Source organism: Sus scrofa, chromosome 18, assembly GCF_054392235.1.
Source record: "Sus scrofa isolate SSC_HxYL_T2T_F1_AM1 chromosome 18, Sscrofa_HxYL_maternal_Yorkshire_Landrace_v2.0, whole genome shotgun sequence".
NCBI lineage: Eukaryota > Metazoa > Chordata > Mammalia > Artiodactyla > Suidae > Sus > Sus scrofa.
Window position 1 is genome coordinate 42,109,979 of NC_139400.1, and position 18,673 is coordinate 42,128,651.

The 18,673-nt window shown below is 42.4% G+C and overlaps 1 protein-coding gene across 4 annotated transcripts in view; it reads right to left on the minus strand.

The window, feature by feature from the left end:
- The window catches only part of IFRD1 (interferon related developmental regulator 1), a 50,424-nt gene that overhangs the window by 14,744 nt on the left and 17,007 nt on the right, over positions 1 to 18,673 (minus strand). Inside the window, exons 1-5 of one of the 4 annotated variants that reach the window (XM_085004852.1) lie at positions 4,887 to 8,557; positions 3,146 to 4,666; positions 2,919 to 3,003; positions 2,007 to 2,131; positions 165 to 322 (exon numbers count right to left, since the gene is read on the minus strand). In XM_085004852.1, coding sequence (XP_084860978.1) covers positions 165 to 322; positions 2,007 to 2,131; positions 2,919 to 3,003; positions 3,146 to 3,293 — 516 coding nt within the window. In that variant the 5' untranslated portion in view covers positions 3,294 to 4,666; positions 4,887 to 8,557. 4 annotated transcript variants of the gene reach the window in all.

Below are 18,673 nucleotides of genomic sequence, written 5' to 3' on the forward strand. Positions count from 1 at the left end.
TGAGTCTCAGAAAATTTAAGACAACTGTCATATTGAATCCACTCACTAAAACGAAAACCAAATGAGAATAAAATGGTAATAAAAGCAACTTTCCTAGAACATTTCTCACAAGGTGTGAGTGTCATGCCTAGATCGATCTAGAAATTTAAAACTTCGATACTTACAGTTTGCCTAGCCTGGATACTAGCTGTTCCATCACAAATGATCTTCTTCAGGACGGGTCCGAGAGTCTTTAAGACCTCTTCACTTTCAATTCCAGGACCCAACTGAATACAAAGAACAGACGCCAAGGCTGCAGCTGCACGCTGCTCATCACTTTTACCTGCAAAAGAAGTCACAGTGCAACTCTAAGTCGTTAAGTAGACTTATTAAGGCAGCAATTTCGCAAATTTGTTTAATTTCGAAGTAACACCTACCATCTATGAAACCCACAATATGCTTTAAGTTTTGACAGAAGCTATAAACCTAGCAAGGTTAAAGACCTCAAACTCTGGAAACGGACCTCACTCAAATTCTAGGTCTACCACTTACCAGCCAAAAAATTCGAAAAACCAATTTCCTCATCTATAAAATGTAAATTAACACCTACTTTTTTTTTTTTTTTTTTCTTTTTAGGGCCTCACTTTAGGCATATGCAAGTACCCACGCTATGGGCTGAATCAGAACTACAGCTGCTGGCCTACGCCACAGCCACAGCAACCAACATGGGATCTGAGCCCCATCTGCGACCTACACCACAGTTCACAGCTGCCCGATCCTTAACTCAGTGAACAAGGCCAGGGGTCAAACCCGCATCATTACTGATACTAGCTGGGTTTCTAATCTGCTGAGGCACAATGGTAACTCCTAGGAGACAGTTTCAATGTAAGCACCTTCAACAAAGTCACTGTAACCTCTCAAAAAAGTTGGCTCTACTAACAACTAGACCTCAAGTTATGTAACTTTAGACCAGCCTGTTTCCTAGGCCCTTCTTTTTTTTTTTTTTCCTCTACATTGAGTAGATTAGACCAAAGATTTCCAAACACCCATTCCCGACAAAGCTTTCAACAGAGGCGAAATGAGAATAAGGACATAAAACTAAGCTCATTCAATTTAAATGTGCTTCTACATTTTTGGTGCTGCAAATACTACTTTTTTTTTTTTTTTTTTTTTTTTTTGCTTCTTAGGGCCACATCTGCAATATATGGAGGGTCCCAGGCTAGGGGTCCAATTGGGAGCTATAGCTGCCGGCCTACACCACAGCCACAGCAATGCAGGATCCTTAACCCACTGAGCGAGGCCAGAGATCGAACCCACAACCTCATGGTTCCTAGTTAGATTTGTTTCCACTGAGCCACCCGGGAACTCCAGTGCTGCAAATACTTTGTTGCTAAAGTGAAAATGATAGTAGAAGCTAATTATTTTCATAATGTTCTTACTTGGCCAAACAATTAAGCTGGCAGCCTCAAATCTTTTTAATTCTAATGGTTCTCACAACTGCAAGTCTGATGATTCCAGACTTAATCTTTAAGGTCTCTTAAAAGTTCTATGATTGTAACAATATGAATTCCAGAATCTCTATTACAAAGTTCTAGAATTCAAATATTCCAAAGGATACCCTGAAATGATGTCACCATCAGGTATGACTGATGTTTTAAATAAAAAAATGAGGTAAAAAGTTATGATACTTTTCCAATTTTAGAAAAATAAAGTAGGATGGCTTTTTAAAAAAGACTTTTTGTTGACATCTGACACAAGCTTTCAAGCCTTTCTTATATACAAAGAGAATGGCAATCATCTCTTCCGATACAAGAAAAGATGACACTCCACCCCAATCTTCCTAGCTTCCAACTGTAGTAAACAAAAACAAAGCTTCTAACAAGTCTGATTTTGAATTCTAACAAGTCTGGCATATTCCCTGCCAATTGCAAAGTTATGAGTGAAACAGCCTTCTGGTGCTATAAACAAGTAGCACTTTACAGGGTGGCACATTTTCCAGTTCTGTGACTGAAAAGTAAGGATATTACCTTTCTTCAGACAGCGTTCAATGCTATCAGTTAAAGTCATTCTTCTTTCCAGAATAAACTCATAAAGCATCCTTGAAGCCAGTGCATTTTTAATACCTTCAAGAGCTGCCTGCCTTGTCTTCGCACTATTTAGAACAAAACAAGAGAAAGAGGATCCAGTTGGAGTGTACCATTAGTCAATGAGACTTTTAAAAATTTAGCTTATTTCCCTCTCAATTTTTTCTGTTTACAGATTTTTTTAAATCTAATTTTCATCAAACTCTCACCATCTTTCAATAAATTAATTTTCATCTGTAACGCATTATTACACAGAAAATTTTCATCTGTAACGCATTATTACACAGAAGATTTTAAGCTCCTTTATATCATACCATTTTTCTGTTTATTAGTTTAATAACCACAGCTTTAGATGGCAACATAGTATTTTACAGTTTCAATGTATAAGACATGTTCTCCTACATTTCATATTAAAGTAAACTCATATTTTTTTAACACTACAAAAGTCTAGAGTTCTTATTTACATCTTCTGGGCTTTATAATTCCATTTGGTTTAAGTTGGTTTTTACAGCTACTGTTATGTAAGAAAACAATTTAACTTTGATATTTTGCAAAGATTAGTAATCCCTTCTAGTTGAAGATTAACTTTTTAATTGAACAAATCCATTTCAATTATCAAATAGTTACGTGCTTTTATGCTGGAACAGTGACTAATCTGAGTCAAATAATCTAAATTCTAGTGGCATGTTTCTATCTACATTAAGAGTCCAAAGGTATAAGAAACATTAAAATATCCAAAGTAAATAAGGCAAGCTTTAGAAAAACATAATGTTAAAGGAAAGAAGTGCCCATATTTTAAATGAAAAGTGGCTGACAGAATCACCCAGAACAAAGAGCAGTTCCAGTATTTGCTACCTCTTATCCAGGGTTAGGTCAATCAATCCCTTCAACTTGTACTCTAAGTCTTCTTGAGTTCCTTCCTCATCCAGGACCTCTGGTCCTAGGGAATAATAAAAACCAACCACTGTAATTTAAACAGAAAGCAGCAGATAGGAACAGTAACAGTACACTTAGTTACAAGAATTCCTCCCCCTAAAACATCCTTTGATCTAACACTGCAAATCTAAACCGAAAACTCATACCATCTTCAGCAAAACTGGAAGGATCGCTGTAACCACTGCAGTGGCTCATTGTTTCAATCGATGCATCCTCATCACTAAAAGGTTGAACGTTTCGATGCTGGCCACCTGGCAGGTAAAGGAGAATGGAGGTAAAAAAGTTTGTTGCCATTTATATGCAAATATTTACCTTGGGAATTTAAAAATTTACTTAAGAGAAATCCAATAATAAAAACCCAAACTCACTTGAGAGATGATTTTTTACAAGAGAACACACTTAACTATTTCTAATATAAGCCAATTCACCTAATATGTATTTCAGAGCACCAACTATATTATTCACAATATATATCAACTTCAGAAATATATCAATTATCCAACATGCAGCACCATTTTTGATGATAACAAAAACCGGTATTACAGATAAAAAAAAAAAAAAAAAAACCTACTTCCACACCATTACTTCAAATCCTGAAGACAATGAAAAGAGATCCAGTAAGATGTCACAGATCATCATAAGAGTAAGACAAATAGATTTTCCAGTGGAAATAACTGGGCTTAATAAATATTAAATGCTAAACAGGTTAGTGTTTAGATTACACATCTTACATGAAGGGGTATTTATGGAGTTATGGATGGGTTGTTTTTAAAGACAATTTGAACTGAGGTGGGAAAAGGCTAAAAATAGGTGTTGAGTGAGGATGCTGACAAGTGGATCTAAGATGGCATAGAAAGTAATGACGGAATTGGATGAAGTAATTATCACTAAAGAACTACAGTGGGAATGAGACGTGTAAGAGATTATAAAGAGCTCCGGTGGGCTATTTGGGTGATTCCCAGTGCAGTGAACTACAGGATGGATTTCTGTTCTGGAATCGTGGTAGGCAGAAAAGCTGAGAAGTCACGTGAACAAGTGTGTGAATCACTTAAGAGGTAGGACTACAAAAAGGCCCTCCAGCACCGACGGAGGCCTCCCTTGTCTCAGCCAGTCCTCACTGGCAGACGTCACAGGGCCGTGTCCACTGGAGACAGAAAGCATCAAAACTGAGTCTTCTTTACAGAACTCCCTCATTTCTGTATATGAAAAATAATGAGCAAACTGATGAAGACTAGGCATGCTATGTTTAAAATCAGGACTTTTGCTTCTAAGATTCTGAATTATTTAACTGAGCAGCATTTAAGATTTGACTTTTTCCCATGCCAATTTCACAAGCGGCTACTTTTAAAAAATCCACCTTACTGTGACCAGTGGCTAATTTGTATGATGGCTTTCCTACTGCAATGGGTGTACATGTGAACATGAGTTCCTAGTCACAAGTGTTGACATTCCTGTCACTCCTTTGGGAAGACTCACAGTGTCCTTTTAAAGTTTGTGTAAGAGCTCCCCTTACGGCTCAGCAGTAACGAACCCGACTAGCATCCATGAGGATGTGGTTTAGATCCCTGGCTTTGCTCACTGGGTTAAGTATCCAGCATCACTGTGAGCTACGGTTTAAGTCACAGACGAGGACCCCATCTTGCTAAGGCTGTGGCGTAGGCCAGCAGCTGTAGCTCCAATTCAACCCCTAGCTTGGGAACTTCATATGCTACAGGTGCAGCCCTAAAAAGAAAAAAAAAAAAAAAAAAAAAATGGCTCTTCATTGACTGAAAATACACGAACTTTATTTGTGTATTTATTTACTTACTTTTTAGGGCTGCACCTGCAGCAAATGGAAGTTCCCAGCCTAGAGATTGAATTAGAGCTGCAGCTGCCGGCCTATGCCACAGCCACAGCCACAGCAACTCAGGACCTGAGCCTTATCTGTGACCTACACCACAGTTCACAGCAAGGCCAGATCCTTAACCCACTGAGCGAGGCCAGGGATTGAACCTGCGTCCTCATGGATACTAGTCAGGTTCATTGCTGCTAAGCCACGACAGGAACTCCCACCAGAGAGCCAAATTTTAAGAACCAAAAAAACAAAAAAAGTTTTGGTATTTGATATAGCATAAAAGCCTGTTAGATAAATTACCTTTAAAAGAAAGGTTCTAACATATCCAACAGTTTTAAATATCAGTGCTGTTAGGAAAAATCTCCTTTTTAAAAGGGGAAACTTTCTTTCAACTTCATTAACCTAAGCAATAATTTATATTCACTAGCCACTTTTGTTTCATAGGAATTTCACATTAATAAAAGGATTACTCAGTCAGCAATTACCCTGAGCTCTGAGTTAAAATACGCCCCAGATTCTGCCCCAAAAGTCATCTTGAGTCACCTGATTTACCTCTGAGCCCGAACTGATTGACGATTGCACTAGATATCACTAGGTCCTTATGTTTAAGAAATTTGTGTCATATATTACAACTTAAGACAGTTTTTCAAAAATCCTCTAAGTTTAATTAAGCCTGTTGCTGATTTTTTTTCTTTTAAAAAGACAACAATGGGGGGTTGTCTTTTTTAAATCAAAATAGAGAAATGAGCAGATTTTACAATCAACCAGGAAGCAAGTGGCTTTCAAAGCTGCTGCTACTCAAAAGAGAATAAAATGTACCAAAGTAGTAAAGTATAAAGAATAAGCAAAGAAGCCAAGAGCCCAAAATATCTTAATCATAGTGCTTAGGACAAAAATAAACAAATAAACAAAGATGTATGACATCATACTCTATTTCTAGGTCTATCTTCATGTGTTTTCATGATTTGAAGTTACAGTAGTAGCTGAGAGTCATCTGCCTAGCTTTTACTAACATTTATTCACAAATCAATTTACATTTTTTTAATTTTTCATACTCAGCCTATTTTTAAACTGTCAAGAAGAGTTTCCTATACAGGTCTTACTCAGGTCCCTTCTGTTTCAATGATTTCCCAAGGCTCAAGGGAAAAAAAAAAAAAAAAGAGGGAGAGAGATTTAAAAAAAAAAAAAAATCAAGAAAGAGAATGTTTAAGTGTCTGACAGCTAAGAGACACTCACCCACCTTGTGATCCTAAGTACTATTAATGAGGCAGCACTCTAGACACATGAAGTCCTTATTTTTTAGAGGGCTTACTTACCAACAAGGTTTTATTCTTTCCTAAAAATGCTCTTTTCAAATTAAGTGCTATGACAAATATGCATACTTGAGTAATAGGTCAATTATTATTAACTTCCTAGACCCCTCCACTAAAACTAGAGAATTCAAATGGGAAACCTATTAAGTGATGAGAGAAGTTGGTTATCTTTTGGTTGTACATGACAAGATATCGCTTGAATCCCATTCTTTCTGGATGTCACTTAAAAAAATAACAGTAAGGTAAGGGACTTTTAAGTACAAGTTTATGACAATTTGTCTTCTTCTGCTCTACTACTAAGGTCTTCCAAAACAAATCTCACTTCCAAACCCCAATTATCAGAGGTAAGCACAGCTAACAAGTTCTAGTATAAAGTTATAAAGATAGTCAAAGCATGTTTGGTTGTATAAACTAATCAAAGAATTATTTTCCTGCAGATGAAAGGTCACAAATGAGCTTTGAGGTAAGACAATCTCCCACTGCCTCCAGAGATGATTCTTTAAGTACCAGGAAGGAAGGAGGCTGGGCAGGAAGCTTCAGAAGGGCATAAAGGTTTGTCTGTGATTCAAGGAGGCCATTAGTAATCACTACCATTTTCAAAATGACTTTGCTTGGTACATCGCCATAACTTGTTTCATCAACAAAAGGTAAACTTAAAGAATAAAATTAATATAATCCTTGAGACAGAATTTGAATGTTCACTTCCTGGGAGGAAAAGCTCAGGCAGAAAGAGGTAACTTCAATTCACACAAAACAACTGGATCCCACAACAAACTATGTATTTTGTATCTTGATCAAGAATGAACTTCATAAACAGCAAGAGCATTCAATCAAAATAAAGAACAATGTAAAAGCTAAAAAACAAAAAAAAACCCCTGCATTCCTATTGTCAATTGTTAGATTTTAATACATGATCACAAGTTTTCGTGCAGCTATAAATCCTACAGGAAAACTTTTTAAATAAATACCAGTTTCCAATCAACTTTAACAAGAAAACTGGCCTATTTACTTGCACAACATTCTGAGGGTCAAAGTGGATACTGTGTTTGTATGGCTAGTATTCCGATATGATAACATCTGAGAATATTCCGATATTTAATTTCAAAGTCTCAAAAAAGGATTAAATGAGATGACTTTTACCCAGCTTAACACTAGTTTTTAGTACGGTGTCTCGTAGGAATTTCTGCTTTCAGTCCGTTGTTCTTAACCGTACAGTGAGGAATAATGTATCATTAATTCAGGTAAGCACCTACCCATCCGGGAAAAGCTTCAGCTTTGCAAAGAGAAGACAAAAACCTAAACTTCTGGCCAACTGCAATCTGAGCTCTCCACCCCCAACCCCCCACCCCCGCCTAACACGGGCTCCCAGCAGAGAACCTAGAGAATACTGCACAAAGGAGGACGAGGTTTCGGCTCAGGGAAGCAAGAGGTCACCTCGACTGGTCACAGAAGAGCTGGGGGCTCGGGGTCAGGGAGGGGTAGGAGCAGAGCCTAAGCTGGGACAGTGGCCCCCAGCATCCGACATCTCCGCCGGGCCACGTGGACACGCGGGATGAGCAAGAAGGCAGCGGAACGGGATGCCACACGGGCGCCTACGCGTCACGCCTGCCCTACAGCGCAAGGCCCAGGCCGCGTGACGCAAGAGCCGGTCCAAACCCGCCGGACGTTTGGCATTCCCGAGAACTCCATGTTGGAGCCGGGTAGTCAAAAACGACCAGTGACAGCAGGACACAACTCCGAGCTTGGCCCCCTCCGTCTGGGAGTGATCTAGAGAACAGACACCAGCCTTTGAGAACAGTTCCCATCTCCCGGTCACCCTCGACCCTGACCCACTCTCAATCCCAAGGACCCATTCGTCCCCTCCCTGCCCCCAAGGCGGGTGCCCAAGAATTCGGGTCGCACGCCAGATCCAAATCGCGCGAGGTACGGCCCTCGGGGCACACTGGGAAGTGTAGTTCCCCCGGCACGCCAGGCGCCCCGCCGACGCAAACGTCTAGAGGAAAAGAACTACAACTCCCACGGGGCCCAAGACTAAGAGACTCGCTAGCCCGGCCGGCAACTGGGATGCCGGTGGCGGGGATACCCTCCTACCTGCCGTCGCCGCCGTCGTTGCGGCTGCCCCTGAGCCGCCGCCACCACTGCCACCACGGTGGGGTGTGTTCCGCTTCTTATTCTTCGGCATCGTGGGACGCCCGGTGCCGCCTAAACTCGGAGCTTAGCGAGGATCAGCCAATGGAGCTGCACTTTTTACTCGTGCGTCTGTGCGGCGGGCGGCTGAGAGGCGATTCTTCGGCTAACAACAGAGGCGAGAAGCGGCGCGGGTAAGAGTGGGCGGTGGCGGCAGCAGAAATCCCCGTGAAGAGCTGTGATCGGAAACGATACATGTTTCTCTCTAGCGCAGGAGCTAAGGCGGGGCGGTCGCGGCCACGACGCCTTAAGTACAAGACAGCTGCCTGTCGTCACCATATATGGGCGGGACTCGAACTCTCACTAGCCAATCCCTATAGATTCCCCCACCGAAGTCTACTTCGGGCGGCCGAAGGATGTTGACTACCGATCCCATGCCACAAGTCTTCCAGCGGCGCCCAGGGAGCCAGGCATAGTTGCCGCTCTGAAGTCTGGGAAATGTGGTCTCACGGGGGAGCCGGCTCCCAGCTCCTCCCAACTGGCTTTTGTACGCACTTCCCTTCCCGTAACCCCTCCCTTCTCTCCCCGCAGCCCCGCCTTGGAATTGACGAAGGTGGTCATGGATGGTGAGCAATGCCGCGGGTATGCTGGATGACGACAGCCCGCTTCCAACTGGGAGCTAAGCAATCCGCGTGGCTGGTCTGTCTCCAGAGGATCGTGTTCTTCTCCTTCACCTTTCCCCTACTTGCCTGCGTCCTCTGCCCCGGCACAGCCATACCCTCTCCTTAGGAACGTTCCCATGGTTTTAGTCTTTTAATTATTAGTTTAGAGATCATCAGTATCTACCATTGAATTGTGGTTCAGGGCTCTTGTGCCCCCCAAACCTTCAGAAAGGTGTGCTTTAATCTACTTAGTCGTGTAGTTCGTGTATTTCTTCTATTCTGCACCGGAAAGATCTGGCGATTCAGGTTTCTGTACAAGAATGTGTCCTTTTGACAATTCTGCCTGCCAGTTAGGAGGTCAGCCTGGGATAAGAATTGGGTTTGGGTAACTTAACAGCTGATAAAACAAACATGGGCTATGAATACCAATAATCGCACTGTTTTTTATTTTCCCAGGTGCTCCTAAGAGTTCTGTCTTCCTTGTTGCATTCGTCAGGTATTTAGGACCTGTTATTAAGCTCATATCCTTATGACAGACCATAGTGACTGATTCACCTCAGTGTAGGTGATTCATCCCCCACTCCACCTCTCTCCTGAGCTCCTTCTCTTATTTTCTTTTCAATTGCATTGTAGCACATTTACACCTGCATGTTCCATATGCATCTCAATCCACCATCTCTAATACTGTATTTCTCTCTTAATGCCTTCCTTTTGTATGTTCACAGTACTACTATCTTCCCATATGTCCAGATTCAAAGACTCAAATTCATACATGGTTTCCCTAAAACCATCAGTATTACCATAAAACTCTGAAGTTCATGTGCTCTTTTCCAGTCACACATGACCTCAGCTGGTGCCTGGGCATTTTAAGGGATCTTGCCAGTCATTTCACCATGTTTCATGCATAATAATGTTGCCAGATTTATTTGTGTATCCCTATTTTGCTAATTCACATGGTTTAGTAGTTGTTCAGAAACATTTCCTGGGTCCCATTACCAATATATTAAATGTCAATCCTCCCCTGGCCTGGACTCCCTTTCCAGCCCATCTTTCACTGCTTCCCCGGACACACGGACGTGCCCTGTGCTTCGGCCACACTGCACTGCTCTTCATTTCCAGGACACAGCCCTGCTCTCCTACCTCCTGTTGTCCCCTCATCCAGCGTTCTTGTAACGTCCTTCCTCCCACATTCACCTTCGAAAAGGGTATCCGTCTTCCAAGATCTCACTCAGATTCCACTTCCTTCATGAAGCCTCCAACCAGAATTGTTTCTTTTTCTTCACAACTCTTAAAAAACTTTTTGTTATGCTCTAATGGCACTTACGACATCTCCCCAGACCTCACGGCCTATTCCAAGGGCAACATTGCAGGGTTGCTTTTACTTTGTTTTCTCCTGAAACAGCATGTATACCAGGATGCAGGTTGGTGGACATAGCTCCCACCGATGCCCCTGTATGATCTCTTCACATGACTGTGCATCTGAAGCCCAGTGGCCTTGACTTGGCCCACACTGGAGGATCACAGAACTGTATCTTTCATGCCCCCAGGCTCTTTATCATCCAGAAATACTGTACTATACATAAGGCAACACTTTTGCTGCTGTGAGCCACATCACCCAGGTTCAGTGTCCTGCCTCCAGGCCTTGAAGTTTGTGCTTTGCCTGCATGTGGGGCACGCTCCTTTTACCTGCATCCATCCACGTCCACTTAGAGGCTTTTCCTGGGCAGGCCTGACCGTGGCCTGTCACATCGCATACATACTCGTTTGACATTTATTTGTAAACACATCTGTCGTCTTAAGGAATTGTTAACTCCTCAAAAACAAGAACCTTATTTTCATCATCTCTGTCCCTCATGGCACATATAGAAGTGTTATCTTTGTAATGATAGGTGTCAGTGTATGTTAAATGAATGTTTGAGAAATACTTGTTGACTAGATTTTTCTAGGTCAAGAAAAGGCAGCAACATTACGTACATGAAGTGTTGCTTTTAGTATAATGAACTCTGAGAGGAACTTTTGATAAAATCATCTTGCTGCCTTTTAACATCCACAGCTTTTTTTTTTTTTTCTCTTTAAGGCTGCACCTGCAGCATATGAAGTTCCTGCACCTGCAGCATACGGAAGTTTCCAGGAATCGGAGCTGCAGCTGCTGGCCACAGTCACAGCCACTCCAGATCTGAGCCACATCTGTGACTTACACCACAGCTCATGGCAATGCCAGATCCTTAACCCACTGAGCAAGGCCAGAGATCATCCTCGTGGATACTAGTCAGGTTCATAACCCACTGAACCACAACAGGACTCCCTACACCACAGATTAATTCCAGATCAGTATAAGCACCAGAAAGTTGTAGCCAAAGACTGCAGAAGACAGTGGTCTCTGAACAACTCAATGTATGTGTTTTGCAACACATTTGAAGACTCCAAACACCACCACGTAAGTCATGAAATAACTGCAAATCCCAAGAGGAAAAGGGAACAGGACCAAAGGGCTTTCTCCTAGCCAGGCTTTGCCTCTGCAGGGACTCCAGCCTATTGTCCCACTGGCTATACTTTTGTCTTAAATCATTCCTAGTCACAAGGGAGTCTAGAAGGAAAATATTTTTAGTTGAGCTCACTGATAATCAAATCTGAGGTTCTGTTGTTGATGATGCAGATCATGGATATAAGCTAGGCAGCTAGCAGCGTCTCCCTCGGGGGAGGCAAAGGTCCCCCTTGAAATGCTCAAATAAATGTCACGTATTTGTTAGCATCTTGACATTATGTGCTGCCTCTTACCTCTTACTCATGGGAAAATGTATCCGCCTATAAAACACAACCTACCCAGTTTATCATTCCACCTAACAGGTATCATCACCATCATGGTGAGCATATTCGGATGTTGCAGAAATAAACTTTACATTAATCTGAATGTACGGAGGAGTTCCCATCATGGCTTAGTGGTAACGAATCTGACTAGCGTCCATGAGGATGCAGGTTCAATCCGTGGCCTTGCTCAGTGGGTTAAGGATCCGGCTTTGCTGAGAGCTGTGGCTGTGGTATAGGTCACAGATGCAGCTCGGATCCTGCGTTACTGTGGCTGTAGCATAAGCCGGCCGCTGTTAGCTCCAATTTGACCCCTGGCATGGGAGCTTCCATGTGCCACAGGTCTGGCACTGAAAAAAAAAAAAAAAAAGCGGGGGAAAAAAAAAAGCGAAAAAAAAAATTTGAATGTGTGGACACAGCTGAGAAGAGTTCTAACCTCTCGTGGGGTTTATATATTGAGAATTTGGGTTTAGTAACTAGTAACACAAGTATGACTTGGTATTCCCACATCCCTTCAAGACAAACATGCAAGGATTTCCTTGCCTGACTTAGTCATGGCTTCCTTGGGATTCTTTCCATAGCTTTAAGCAGAAATAAATGCCTCCCAGACCCTCCACCTAAGACTTGTCCAGTCTGGTTCCTACCTGTTTGTCCCAGCTTCCCTCTCATCCCCTAACAACACAGGCCCCTCCCTCTGCCATGTGGGAGGCCTCACAGGCCTGGGAGTTCCCCAAGCTCCAGCTTCTGGGCCTCACACAGGTTTGGTCTCCATCTCCCCTCCGGCGCCTCTTCTCACCCACTCATTCCAGCCACCTCAGGAGTCACGGTCATTCCCTCCTTGAGGCTTTTGTAACAGCCCCTCCCTCCTTCTGATGTGATCCTCCCCTGAGCTGCTCAAAGCTGCCATGCAAACCTCAGCTTAGACTCCTCCCTGATGACACCTGCCTGACTCTCCATGCTCCTGTAGCCACCTCAGCCACCTGGCCCCACCCATCACCACCCAGCCTACAGTATTCTCCCAAGGCTACCTAGTCACTACCTAATGTTTTGCTAGCTCCGTTTTCATGTCTCTCTGCCCTCATGGAATGTTGGGATTAGGAGAGGAGATTTTGTTTTATTTACTGCTGTGTCTTCAAGTACTGGAACTTGATAGCTGTTCAGTTCGTGTGTACTTTGTGAATAAGTGGATGCATAATTAATGTCACTGCTCTGCCCGGAATCTTCTTCTCCACAATTTCCCCTGTCATCCTTTAAAGTCAGAGATTCTGAACACCCTTGTCTCATTAAATGTCTCTCTTCTGTGTGCTTATGGTATTTTCCCTATAATACCATTAGTTTTACATATCATAACCCTTGATTACTTGTCCATTTCCCATCAGTCACAAAATGGGCAAAGTTCAAGTTCATTATCTCTGAGTCAGATACCAGAGCTTTACAAGCACACGTAGCACCTTTATGCAAATTAGGAAGAGAGGCCAGGGCACCCAGCTTGATGGGTGCTAATGGGCTGGAATTCACCTCCTACAAACACTTCAGCAGGGAACAACCTGTGCACCTGGACATACTGGCCCTGGTAGACACTCACTGTTTAATGCAATGAGGGAGTGAATTTCCTCTGTATCTTAGTTTCTTAAAGGCAAGGAAAGTCAGGTCCAGGAATGGATGAGACTTAACAATTTTCAAAAGTCCACTCTGTCAGTGGTACTGTCTAGGTTATTTTGTTTCTTTAAAAAAACCACTTTATTGGGGTAAGACTGACATACGAAAAAGCTGTACATGTTTAATATACAACTTGACGAATCTGAAGATAAGTGTATATGTGTGAAACCATCAGCATAATCAATGACCTAGACATAACTGTCAAATCTGAGTTTCCTCCCACCCGTGTGTGTGTGTGTGTGTGTGTGTGTGTGTGTGAAGAACACTTCATTCTAGGTTCTTTTCACATATCTCACAACACCCCCGTGAAAGAAAGATTAGTCTTTCCAACTTTGTGGATGAAGAAATGGGCTCAGAGAAGTTTTGCAAATTCCCCAGCCTTGTGCCATTGGTAAACAGTGAGTCTGTGATTAAATCCCAGGCCCTTCTGATTCCAAGGTTGTCCTTGGCTGGCCTTGGCCACACAGGAACCTGACTGAGTGTTCCCAGGAGTCATGGGTTACATATGCAGTTCTACTGGGACAGGCCCACCTGGGCAAAATCTTGCCTTGTTCCTTTTTATTCAGTTCCTTTGTATTCTCTTGACCCCTAGTTTTGTTGACTTCCTGATGACTCCCCTTTAGGAGTTTTAGCTTTTTCTAATAGGTCTCAGGCTGTAACAGACCTGTATAATCAAATAGCAACATTATTCAATCAAATAATTTTAAAATGGACTATCACTTATGTTTTGTTACACTGCTTTCTTAACATGTTTTCAAGTTTTGTTTTATTGCCAGGAATGGTGATAATGCTGCATGGTAAATGTGAGGTCTGTATTTGTTCCTTTTCTTCCCCCCCCACCCCCTTCTTTTTACGCACTTGGGGCATATGGAAATTCCAGGGCTAGGGGTTGAATCCAAACTGCACCTGCAATCTACGCAGTGGCTTGTGCCAACGCCAGATCCTTAATCCACTGAGTGAGGCTAGGGATCAAGCCCACACCCTCGCATAGACAGTGGGAGTCCTTAACTCACTGAGCCACAATGGGAACTTCCCAGTTTGTTTCTTTTAAGCAAAGATACAGTGACAAATTCGGTTAGAACTCTTAAGCCTGAAAATGTATTTTGTTTGCCTTTTTTCTTATGTAGGAGACATTTCCTTGTGGGTTTTTTTTTTATTTCCCCAAGTTAAAATAATCAAGTTTATCAAATAGGCCAGTGCCGTGGTGGAGGGAGAACACAGGGTTCTTTGTGGTTTTCAATCTTGAAATTGTATACACTTCCTCTAATGAAATTTCTCACAAATAAAACAGTAAGTTCAATTGTCTTTTTCTAAAGAGAATGATGCCTATCTCACAAAGCTATGGTATTAGCCCCAGTACAGTATGAAGCTGTGTTAGAAGAGTACTGTGAGCTATAAGGCAGTAACACTTATGACATACGGTGTTGGAAAAGCTTTTCATACCAACAGCCCATGTGTGAATTATCTTTTTTTTTGGCTTTTTGCCTTTTCTTGAGCCGCTCCCGCGGCACATGGAGGTTCCCAGGCTAGGGGTCGAATCAGAGCTGTAGCCACCGGCCTACACCAGAGCCACAGCAACGCGGGATCCGAGCCGAGTCTGTGACCTGCACCACAGCTCACGGCAACGCTGGATCCTTAACCCCCTGAGCAAGGCCAGGGGTGGCACCTGCAACCTCATGGTTCCTAGTAGGATTCATTAACCACTGTGCCACGACGGGAACTCCTGAATTATCTTTTCTTTGAAGAGAAAGATACCGTTGGACTTTTCCGTTTGGATATCCTCTGACACTTCATATCAAACGTAATCAAAATCAACTTGTTCTCTATCCTTAAGCCTACAACGGTTCTCCTTCCCTACTTTCTCTCTGTGTGTGGTAGCACCAACCTTCTGGCCAAACAACCAGAGAATCTCAAAGTTGAAAAAGACTTGAGAGGTAATCTGCTTCAAACTCCTGTCTCATCTAGAAGTCATTGGACAGCATGACTGAGATCCAGATCTCTAAGTCAGTCTTCCAGGGTTCAAATCCTGACCACACCACTTCCAGGGGATTCTTGAGCAAGTCACTTCACCTCTCTGTGCCTTGGCTTCAATGAGGATAATAATAGAACCTGTTTCATGGAGTCGGAGTGAGGAATACATGAAACAATACCTGCAGAGCACTTCAAAGTGCTCAACACATTATAAATGCTCCATAAACGTTAGCCTTTAATATTAGTAAGCAGATACGTATCCATCTTTTTTTAAGGTCTGCCATTGCTAGGAATCACCCAGTTTTGAAGGCAGTTCATCCCAGTATTGAATGTTATCATTTTTAGGGAAGTCTCATATTCCTCTAATAAACATTCATCAAGTGTCTTCTGTGTACCCAATACTTGAGAACAAAGAGATGGCTAAGAACAAGGTATCTGGCCTCATGAAGTCCCCAGACCAGCAGCAAAGCTCAGGACCAAATGGCCTGTGCCTGTCCTGCCCTCTCAGCCCACTTGGGTCCCCCAGGGACATGACCAAGGAGATCCTTCATCTATCCTGAATGACTAGTCCACCTCCCCAAGGAATTCAGTCCCCTCTTCTAGAGCAAATCACCTTGCCCCTGTGAACCTCGACTTCCTCATCTGCAAATGGAAGTAAGTAATTCTAGCCTACTACATCACTGGACGGTTGTAAAATAAAATCAGATCATTATGGGAACTTTGTAACCATCACACACTCTGTAATGACAAGACACGCCTTGGGTTGAGCCAAGGAAAGAAATGGCTCCTCTAATGATGGAATTTTAGACATCAGTCAGCAAGGGAAGATCTTTTGGCTGGGAGTTGATAGAGGCCGTGAGAAGAGAAACTGAGCAAGCCCCCGAATCAGGCTTATGAATAGGCACAAGGCTGGACGGAGCCGACAAGGTATTCTGCTCCTGGAAATCTCGCTGGCGCTCACATATTTTGTTGGAAGGTCACCAAGTTTTAGTTAGACCCAAACAGACCTAGAGTCAAAATGCCTTATCAGCCACTTCCTAGTTGGGGGACCTTGTGCAAGATACTTCCTCTAAGCCACAGTTTCCTCATTTGTAAATCAGATTCTCTCTCCTGGGGATTCAGATTTAGAACTGAGAGACACTCGGTCTGGAATAGTCTTTGGAGCAGAGGAGAAGTAATAAAGAAATAAAAATTGGCTCCCATCTGCCAACCACAGACTGGAAAAACGAGAACATGTCTGCAGAGAGAAAAGAGCTCAACAGGTCTGTAGTGAGAAGCAGAGATGAGAGATGGAACATCTTAGCTCCAAAGAGGCTTCCACTTTCAGGCAGCAGAACTTCCAGACTTGACTGAATTCTTGCCTTCAGGTTCCAGGATTCACCCTTGGAACTGTTAAAGGAAACCCTTTTCTGTATGCTTGAGTTAGGTCTAGTCAGTTTCTCTCTCTTGTGAGGCAGAGCGACTGATAGTTTCTTGTTGGACATTCCCCTATTATCTTGAGTCTGCTATCTCTGGGAAACCCAGGAAACTGTCCAGGACATTGCAAATGGGATTTGCAAAGCCTATATTTTAGTCTCAGATGAAAGGCAGTAGGAAGTAGGAACAGATTCTCCAACACTAGCATTTTTCTAAATTATGGAGAATGAGTGAACTGCCAAATTTCATTCATCATCAGTGATATTTACCATGAACCAGCCCAGCCAAAAGAATTCTAAAAGATGCTTTAAAAACTTTAGCCAAACTGAGCTGATGGTACCAGGTTTATCACACTAAAATAAAAATTAAGTAGTTCTAAAATTATCATTTAAACTATTTTACTAAAAATAAGAGAAAACCAGCCATTGAACAAAAGCTAAAAGACTAAAAATTTTATTAAGATACATTTAATAAATACTTTGTCATTCCATTCAAAAAAGGCTTTTGTAATTAATTTGTAACAGATATCATTGATGGCCTACCCAATAGCTGTCCAACCCTCCTTCATTCACAAAACCCCAATTTTGTCCAGATTTCCAACTTGCTTTGAGTGGCCATGTGCTTCGGGGAAGGCTGGACCTAGCCTCAGCTCCAGGAGCGGGGTCATGATTGACTCCAAGACTGATCCCCTTTACAAATGGTCGGTTTAGTCTTAGACAAGCAGCATAATTCTAGCCAACTAAGTGTAAGAGTTTAGGGGTTTTACAGAATGACTTTTTCCTTTCCACAAGAAATACAAATGAAGAGATGCTTTTCTCTTTCTCTGGATGATGTCATTTGTGACCATGAGGGCCAACAAAGCTAACAAACAAGGAATGGCAAAAGGGAAGGATTAAATAATTTGTATGAGATTTTGGTGTTTTTTTGTTTGTTTGTTTGTTTGTTTGTTTTTCTCTTTAGGGCCACACTCGCATCATATGGAGGTTTCCAGCCAAGGTGTCAAATTGGAGCTATAGCTGCTGGCCTACATCTCAACCACAGCAATGCAGAATCCCCTCCATGTCTGCGACCTACACCACAGCTCACGGCAATGCCGGATTCTTAACCCACTGAGCAAGGCCAGGGATCAAACCCGCAACCTCATGGTTCCTAGTCAGATTTGTTTCCACTGCACCACAAGAGGAACTCCAGATTTTTGAATCACTCAGTTCCCAACTGGCTCCACCAACTATCTCTAGTCCATCCATTGTGTGAGATAATAAAGGCTCTTAATATTTAAGTGAATTTTAACTAGAGATTTCTGTGACTTGGGGCTGATATATCAGTATTTCCACTGATAGCATTCTATTTCACAATCCCTTTAAAAAGATGGTAGCATATTGGCAATTTCTAACATTCTTATATGTGTTCAAAAGCAAGTTGAATAAAAATAATCCCCAACTATTCCCCTACAACCCTTAAAAGTCCCATATGTTCTAAGAGAGAAAATGTCTTTGAAACCTCATTCCTCTCATCTGCTGTTTTGTACATAGAATGTACCAACATAGCGGCACTGCCCACTTCATGCCGCCTCCACAGAATCCTGTCCAAGAACATCCTGTTAAAACTCCTTCTTTGCATAATTTCCTTTCCTCCACTCCCACTATTATTGTGTACCAGTGTTTTGGAGACTTTTTTCCCCAGTATCCTTCTCTTTCTCCATCTTTGGCATTCCTAATTAAGAGTTTTTATTTACCTTAGTGGTTCTTAATAGGGTCGTTTGTTGCTGTTGTTAATTGGCATCAGAATTTCTGTAACTGACACAGCTTCCAATGGGAGGAATCAATTTCTCTGTCAATAGTATCCCAAGTGGCTAACTTGCATTATGCTTAAGTTGATGATTCATGA